This window comes from Atractosteus spatula, chromosome 4, assembly GCF_055471065.1.
Source record: "Atractosteus spatula isolate fAtrSpa1 chromosome 4, fAtrSpa1.hap1, whole genome shotgun sequence".
NCBI lineage: Eukaryota > Metazoa > Chordata > Actinopteri > Semionotiformes > Lepisosteidae > Atractosteus > Atractosteus spatula.
The window spans coordinates 52,627,872-52,637,168 of record NC_142709.1 but is presented as its reverse complement, the minus strand read 5'-3'; the positions used below and the strand labels follow the sequence as shown (position 1 = coordinate 52,637,168).

Below are 9,297 nucleotides of genomic sequence, written 5' to 3'. Positions count from 1 at the left end.
TTTCTCTCCAGGACCAGTTCCATCCACCCCCCACCCCCCCAGCCAGTGAGCCTGTATTGGATAAAGTAAAGCAGTTACTAAATGGATGTATGTATGAATATAACTGTATTCCATAAATCCGTGAAGGACACTCAATCCATAGATTTATCAGATTCTGTAGGAAAGGTTGCATGAAATGAAATCCATTCATAAGCAAGACCAGCTCAGCCAATGAAGGACACATTGAAACAATTTTATTTCCCATGGTTTGAATGGAGTGCATATGTAAACAACCATACACATACAAAGATAATATACAAACACTGTCATTTTTTTTTTCTTTTTCCTTTTTTTTTAAAACAAACTATACTTACATTTCACAAGGGGCTAGCTCACGCTGAAATATAAAACATTTGCAGGAAGCGTAATCACTGGCATTCTCCCACAAAGTCAGAGCAGGACTTTGTTTTCAGTAGGTTTGTCAAAATATGTACATAAATATTGCATTTTTTCTGGACCTTAATGCTTTAAATAAGTACTGAAAAGCAGACAGAACTGAAAGTTGTACATCAAATAAACCATTGCAATCCCATTTTTCCTCCAGAGCTTTAGCATAACTCCAACTCTACACTTGAAGAGTTTCTTTGTATTTCTCATCAGCTGTTAAAAGCAATAAAAAAAACCTCAATATTTCTGCTTCACTGACTCATGTTATTCTTCAAGGTAATATGTAATAACCCCAGCACAGCACCTGTTCACATGCAGTGTTATCCGTAATGCAACAGATTATTTGAAATACAGCACTTTTGTTGTGCAGCAGTACAACAGACTTACAGTTCGATAGAAAAGAGGTCATTAATGCATTAAGGAAGCATATATATTTGATCTTTTTGATTACTAAAGAAAAGGCTGGATTGCCGAAGCACATACAGAATTGTTTTAGCAACAGGTGCAACAGTGCAATAATATCATATTTATTGCAACAACAATTATTTTAGTTGTTGGGATCAGGAAATACAGAACTCCAGATTTCAAAAATCCAACTGGTTTGAGACCATTTTCCAAGCGGTTTGGCATGCAATTTCACACTGGCATAATAATAGAATCAGGTGACCTAATGTATGAGCGGTTTTGTTCTTTTTGAAAAACCAGGTCAGACTAATTTTAAAATCGAGCAGTGCTTTTGAGCTAAAGCTTGCACAAGAGCTTCCGATTTACATACAAAGCTTGAGTTCTGAAAAACTACGTGCAGAATTCTGGATGCAGTCTTTTGGGAAAGTACACAAAATAATCCTCATCTTCCATTTTGGAATCCTGTTGACAAGCTGAATGAAGAGAGTCCATTTAAAGTAGACAAACCTGTCCAGAAGATCACATACCAATTAAACAGGTGATCCACTTTGGTTGGAAACCTACAAATTTACCACAAGAGGGCAGGGCATCTCTGCTCTCTCCAATTGTTACCTTGTTGCATAAAGAAATGTTACACATGCTGAGGAGAAATTGGAGGTCTTGCTGAGGAAATAGCTGGTTAAACTCTTGAGGTGCTGTAAAAGCAGGGAGGGGTTATCCTACAAATATAAATAAAAGATCCCTTTTAAAATAATGCTTTGGCTTTTGTGCCTTCTGCCTTCCACTTTGCTTTTCACACAGAACATTAAGTTGCTATCACAACCTCTTTAACACTGTTAATTAAGTCACATAGTTCTCCAGCAGTACTTCTGGCCCGTTCCTTGCAATCTGTTCAGTGCCTCATTTACACAGATGACACACGGGTTCTGACCCCTGATCTTCTGACAACAGAAACTTGCCTGAAAGGCGTTCGAAAAGTGAACTTGACGGGACACAAGCGAGGAAAAGGGCAAGATATTTTTAGAAGAACGCCCTTCGGAGCTGTGAAATCTCTCAGCCTAACAATTGCAGATCCTGTCAGCAGTGGCTCAGTCAAGCAGAACAAAATCTGCAGCGCTGCTGCATTGACTGTACTGTCTCCAGCACTTCCACTGCTGTGAAGCTGACAGAATTTTTTCCGTACAGTGGGCTGCTCTCGTCAGATCACTGTGCGCCTGCTTCTCCCTGTCTAAAAAAGATGCTGAAAAAATAGGGCAATGTAGATTCTTCGAGAAAATACCTCAGCATGCTATACAGCCGTTAGAAAAGCCCCCATTTAAATGACTGGACTGTGTCTGATGCTGACATTACAGAAATCTAATGAAGTGCTAATCCCCTACAAGTCAACATCTGGAACACCGTGGACCTTTTCTACATATACAAACAGTAAATCAAAAAAGATTAGTTTAGGCCCCTACAGATTTATGTGATGTTCATTAATTTTTCATTTTTTATATAATTTATTTGCTTTTTAGTACTTTTTGCATATCATTTTTTCTTAAATAGTTCAGCATCAGAGTCATGTACAGTTCAAAATGCTGGTAGCCAGTCCTAATCCATGAGACTCACAAGCAGTGTTGGGGAAAGTTACTTTTAGAACATAATCCATTCTAATATTTGTGTAAGGAATTACTTTTCTAGTGAAGGGAAAAAAAACATTAAAAAGTCATCACTTACAGTGATCTATGTAGTGTGTCTAAAGAAATACTTTATGTCTTAAGAGCAATTTCCCACAACACCTCATTGATCTTGAATGTCATCCCTTACACAAGGAACCAACACTGCTCACAGACTTGGAGGTTTCATGAATGTGTTTAAGACCCAAGGAGAATAATATTCTAGTAGGGACCCCCCCAGAGGAATCAAAACAGACGGGCTGGGGTTGTTTGCTGGTGCCATCACACATTATGACCTTGGTTTAGGATAGTCTTCCCCACAAACGGCAACAATTCACATATTGCCAGTACTACTGAGTCCAGTCTGTAATCATACTGGTAACAGGTTTTTGAAAAGATGAGCTGATGATGAATGCTGTGAGTTAGTCTGGCCTTGTTCTTAAAAATGGCATTTTAATATTTAAAAACAACATACAATTACTTCTGTATTGTTAAAATACAGTATAGGCACATTTTGCAATCTTACATGCTTAAGTAAAATTTTTTAAACCATAAAATATATCAGTTCTGGAATACAATTAAGGGATTTTTTGTCCTAATGGCATTCTCTTAAAAATATACAGTACCTTTGCCATTATTGTTTTTATTAAATATTTGGTTGCCAGCCAGCTTTCCAAAACAAACTATTGAGATTTAATGTTAAGTACCATCTTATTATCAAATCTGTTCAGTCCCTGGGAGTATTGTTTGGAGAGCGGCACTGCTGTTGTGTAACAGGCCTGATCCAGAACTGTTCACAATAACTTTAAGGTTGTTGTAAACTTTTTCCTCACATGAATCAAACACAAATTCAGCATTTTCCTGTTCAAGAAGGAAACCAAAGTATAGGTATGAACCTAATGAGCGAGATTCAAAAATTGCTAAGTTGTTCATAAAATGCCCTTAATACATTGTTGTAACTGCACATTCTCTGCGCACAGAATTTGTTTTGTGTGGTTATTTTAAACAATTTTAGACGAGGTTTCTTCCGGCTAAATTTAAATTTGCTGTGAGGCAATGCTTTTAAAAACAAATACTTTCTGCTCCAGGGTCTCAATCGCTTTGATTTAATGCAATGTAAAAGAACATTTGCTCAATCTTTTATTCATTGGACAATGAATAAATGTGCAAACGTTTGATTATCAGAGGATTTAAAAATGTTCTCAATAATTGCCGAGCAGCAGCAATTCTTAAATTTCTGCAAGGTTTCTAAATATAGTTTTTAAATGGCACTTCACAAAAGAAGCTCAATAATAAAAATAAATTATCATAACAGAAAATTAATGGATCAGGCCCTGTATATACATAATATACTTAACAGACAAGCCTTCCCTGTTGTGTTTCAGGTGAAATGTCACCTAGACAGAGAAATCTTTGCATAAACGTGCAGACACTGGAATCTGCTGCCCCAAATCCCTTAATAAAATAAAACAAGTAGAATGACATCAAATTTGGGGATCACTTAGCAAAATGCGATGCTGTGCTACATGGAACCCTTTTCTTTTCCTCTGCTCATAGACCTTAAATTACAATTACACACACAAAAAAAGAAATCTGGCACTGTGAACAGTTGGCATTCAATGAAAAAAAACAAATGCTGAAAAAAGTCCTTTCTTCAGTCAAGGTCTATCAAATAAATAGATGTTATCGAAGAGTTATTAGGAGTAGTAGTAGGTGCAGTTGTAGTAGTAGTTGTAGTTGAAGTGCTAAGTTTTAGCAGTAATGCTGACCTTCTCCCAAATTATGAACAGAGTCCGGGAGCACAGGCTCAAAGTCTGATTGTAACCAACCTATAAAGTGCTTTCTCACAGAAAATCATAGTAATAATAACAGTAAGGAAATTAAAAAGAATGAAAAAAAAAAGTCCTTTGAATTTCCATTCAGGCACAAGCTCTTCCTCCTCACTTTTTAAAGGGCGTCAGTCTGCCGATGTTCTGCCAGAAGTTGGAGGTCTTGCGTTTGGGCTCGGCCAGCAGGAAGACCTGCTGCTGGGGCAGGGCAGCCGGCAGGGTGGGGTGCTTCTGTCTCAGCAGGAAGTCGTAATAAGGCCGGGTCATGGCTGTGGGACAAGGAGGAGGTGAGCACAGAGGAACAGGCTCGAGGGGCAAAACACACGGGCCTCTCTAGCACCGTCTACAAGTCCAGGTGAGGACTTGCCTGGAGAGTCCCTCATTTCTCAGATAATACTTCCTACCAGCAACAAGAATGCTTGACAAGGGCTTACACGAGTGTTAGTAGCCACTGGACCCTATACTGACGCTGGCAGCTTGTTCATGCAAGATGTAAGAAACACAGCAGAAAACAACAGCTCAGTATTTAATAAAGCAGTACAGAAACAAAGGACAATAATACCCTGTGTATAATATGAACATTTTTATGGTGCATTTTTTTCCTTACACAGCTTGTGTATACATTCAGAAGTATATCATATACTGTCTAGACAGATGTGATAGTTAAGATCTGGGCCTGAATTACACACACACAGTACAGTAAATATTATTCCAACCCCAGGTGTATGCGTCTTGGCATCATTTTTCAGTGTGCTACAAGGTATCTGAAAGAGAGCCACTTGTAATCCTGTGTTAATAAAATGTTCTGTCTTAATCAACCCTGAATTCAGCAGAAATGTCTAGGATTCATATATAAAAACCACCTCAGATATGACAGACGCAGGTTTGGCGAGGGTGGGTCAGTGTGGTTAGCACATGGTCTTGATCCGTCCACTGAAGAGCTTACCCTGAAACCTGAGGCTCCGGACATGTCCTCACATTTTTTCCCAGAATTCCTAGCCTTAACGCTAACTCAAATTCTAAGACTCGTGTGGTGCGTGTGGACCCCAGGAGCCACGGCTATTCCGGTACTGGTCTCTCAAGCGGACGGATCGGCTGCCCGTGTGGACAGCAGGGACACAGACTTGGACGAAGGTGCCAGCTTTACCCAGATTTACTGGAAGAGGTCGCGACTTTGGGACGATACCCAGGACATGGCCCTGCGCAGGACTCCTGGGGTCAGGCCCACTCCTCTCTGCAGCAGCAATCGCGTCTGGGTCATTCGGGGGGTCTCGGGGAGGGCAGCTGGGGTGGGGGGAAGGCGGGACAGGGGGGGAGGAGAAGATTCCAGGAGACAGAGGGAAGACTGGGAGAGAGGAAGAGGAGGAGGAGAAGGCCGGCCGCTGGCCAGCAGGCGGTGGATGTCTGTGATGTGCCGAAGAGACAGACGGACAGAGGACAGACGTGCAAGAGAGGATGGATGGAAGGAAAAATGAAAAAAAATAGGGACAGCACCCGCCTGGAAGAGAAGCTAACAGTATGTGGGTTGTCCCTCCTGCTGTGACCCCAAGGGTACATGTTGCTTGTCCTGGGTTGTGCCTTCTGGTGTATGAGGGAAATGGGCAGAAGCTTTTATCAATCCCTTTTCAAACAGCAGGTTTTGAGCTGTGGCCTGCTGAGCTCCTAGATTATACGTTTACAGGTTTTCATGGCTTATCTTTCATGAAACTGAAAATAACCAAACTAGCTCAGCAGCTGCAGAGCGTTCCTGTGTGCTTCATGCCCTGTGATTATCTGAGTCCGCAGTGGTAGGTGATAAAATGTATTAGTACCTTTAGGCTTCCCAGCTGGGTGGCTCTTGCAGGCATTCAGCATAGCCTGTTTCTTCTGGACCTCTGTGATAGCAAAACCTGTAAGACATCAGCAGGAAACCTCTGAGTACTGGCTAATACAGGTGATAAAGGTACCATTTATATTGCAATTTTGTCAAGCCCAAGCAGTATCAGATGTGCAAAGTTCTTGACGAAGCTGCAAGACATCTGTCTTTGACAAAACAGGCAAAACTGCAGTTTGAACAAAGACCGTGTCTTTACTTTATTTTTTGCTCAGTATGGCTCTTTAGTCTCGTAGACGTGTGACCAGCATGTCAGACACTTTTATTGTGTTGGTAAAGCTTCTGTTCTATTTTAATGTTGTAGTGATAAGTTACAATTCTCGGCAATGTGTCTTGTCTTCAAAGGTTTATGTTTTATAAATGGATTAGTGCACTCTCACAGTGCTTATCTAGTAAGAATTAATGTGACAGCAGCTTCTGCAGAAAAGACTGGTAACCAGTCAACACTTCCCACGAACCCAGTCTTCAGCCGTGTAATATAGATAGAGATTTAATCCAGACATAGCCCTAAGAAAACAGAATAACCATGACAGACAGACTGTTAAACTCAGGCCAGTGTGTACACAGCATGTGCAATCTGCAGTTTTCAGAGACAGATGATTTTAGACAAGACTTCAACAACAGCCTTTAAACCATAAGAAAAACAAGTGGTTTCATTTAAAAATTTGTACTGGCAGCAAACCAGGTTTTAAATTTTACACAAGACGGAACATTTGAACATTTTTCTGAGTTGCCTGAATATCATCTTATAAATCCATTTGTCAACACACATTGTATATATTCTTTGTGAAAATATATCATACAACTCAGGCATTTAACCACTTAAGTTAAATTATTGTTTGGGTTGGATTAAAATATACAGTTTACAAGTTGACAAATTTATGTTCTAAGATATACATTTTTTCCACCTGAAAAATTATATTTAAGAAAAAGCTTAATGCCTCTCAACACCAAACAATTAAGCACTGTATAAACATCCCTCTTTCAAGGCTTTCATTCATTCCAAATCAAATTAATTTCTGTAAGATTTATTTCAATAATAATTGCATTTATATGGCTTTTCCATCCCATTGGAATCAAATGGGCTTCACATATATGGGAGGGCCCACATGATGTGCCTGGGTGACTCTATTCTGTGCCAACAGCTCTGTAGCACATCTGAACAAGTGGAGAAGGTAGAGAAATTCACCAGCTGATCTAACAGAGAAGTTTAGGGAGGTCAGGGGGTGGCAATAAAACATACTGTAGCGACCAAGGTTCTTAGTATTAGAAGTGAGGTGATACAGAACCTCATGATGAATAAATGACGCGAGTAAGTGGGATCTTTTTAAGATGTATGTTTTACTGAATTCAGGATGTGTAAGTTTGGGCCTTTTCTAGATTCATAGACTCTGTATCCAGTGTGGGCCTCTCTTGAATTCAGTATGTAGTCTTCAACGACCTCTACTTTGCAGAGCAAAGCTAAAGTCCACTTTGCGGATGGAGAGACATGGGACATAGCTGTTCTACACTGGGACTTCCTGTCAATTCAAATCAAACTGCTTTTACAGCCTTTGCCCTGCGTGGGAAGGGGGGGAAACTGTGACAGTCCACAGTCACACTATGGAGATCTGATGAGTGGAGGAGTCATATGTCTGTCTCTGCTAACACTACGGAGATCTGATGAGTGGCTGAGCCATGTGTCTGTCTCTGCTAACACTACGGAGAGCTGATGAGTGGAGGAGCCATGTGTCTCATCTAATGCTGGAGGCTCATGGGCTCTCACAGAGCTATCACGGCTGACCAAAACCCAAACTCCATAGTGCTCACCAGGTCCTTGCACAGACTCAAGTGTTTTCCCAGGGTGGGATGGAGAAGGATTTTAAATCCTTTTCCTGCTGTGCATGTGTGGAAAGAAAAGGAGGAGATGGTAGCCAAGCGGAAAAGAGGTCTCCATCTGGATCTTCCCAGACTGGAGAACTGGGCCACAGGGGGATGCAGGGAGTGCTGGCTCGCGGGAAGCCTCTCACCTGTTTCACGGTCATGCTGCACCTGCCGCCTCTCGTCGGCGAAGGCGCGGAGCCACCGCTGCTTCTGTTCGGGCTTCTTGGCACAAAGCAGGTGGACCTCCTCGCTGCTGGGGCTGCGCAGCTTGAAGGCGTTCTTCACGCTGACGTTGAAGTCCTTGTCTTTCCCATCTTCCAGGTCCACCACCTCCATGTGGTCCATGTCGATCCGTCCCTTGTAGTAGAGCATGTCGCGACGCAGCAGGTCCTAGGGCCAGGGACACACATACAGTAGACTTGTGTTTTATGTGAAACCTGTTTACGCAGGTTCTTGTATAAACGGATGGTGAAGAAGAAAAAAATGAAATCTAAAATAATGCAGGAAGTTTCACAAATTCAAATCTGGCACAGCACGCACCTGAACTACGCTTTAGGAACTAGTTAGAGAGCCTATAGCACGCTGGTGCTTTCTTTATCATGCAACATCACCCTCAATATGGCCCATAAACCAAAAACAAAGTTAATCAATATCGGCTGTACATTCCTTTCATATTTATCATCACTAAGAGATTATGGTGAATGTTCCCTGTATTATATTATGATTATATTCGATTTGATATATTTTGTATACTGAACAGTACGGTATTTGCTGTATTACTGTTATCATAATACTTTAAACTATGTACAGATACTAATAAACTTATGATGGATTTTAATTAAGAGAGGGGTCTAAGGGGGGTATTCTGATTATATGCAATTTGGGATATACGCGCTGTCAGGAATTTAACTATCATGTTAAAAGTGAGTCTAGTACACATCTCTTGCATTTCCAGGTATCACAAAGGCATTGACACAATCAATATAATCAGGCTGTTTAACTGTGTTCTCAAGACAAGAGTCTACAAGGATGTGAAATCTGTGTGCAAACGGCCTGTTCTTCTTTAAGAGCAAAGTATGGGACTAAATAGGAAAATGGGAATCTAAGCCAAAACAGGATTTGTTGAAGACCTCAGTGGCAGCTGCAATAACAGAAGTGTACTTTAGAAGGAGTGTGTTATCGTACATCTCCAAAAATATCTTATAATACTGTTGATACCTCCAGCACTATTCTCATTTTATAGCAG

General features: G+C 40.8%; 1 protein-coding gene across 1 annotated transcript in view; it reads right to left on the bottom strand.

Annotated features, from left to right (window-relative positions):
- Positions 1-216: 216 nt before the first annotated feature.
- LOC148836544 (uncharacterized) overlaps positions 217-9,297 on the bottom strand; it is a 142,085-nt gene continuing 133,004 nt past the window's right edge. The window contains exons 13-15 of the mRNA XM_088914477.1: positions 8,198-8,441; positions 6,127-6,204; positions 217-4,584 (exon numbers count right to left, since the gene is read on the bottom strand). Of these exons, the coding sequence (XP_088770603.1) occupies positions 4,427-4,584; positions 6,127-6,204; positions 8,198-8,441 (480 nt within the window). The 3' untranslated portion in view covers positions 217-4,426. The remainder of the gene's footprint in view (positions 4,585-6,126; positions 6,205-8,197; positions 8,442-9,297) is intronic.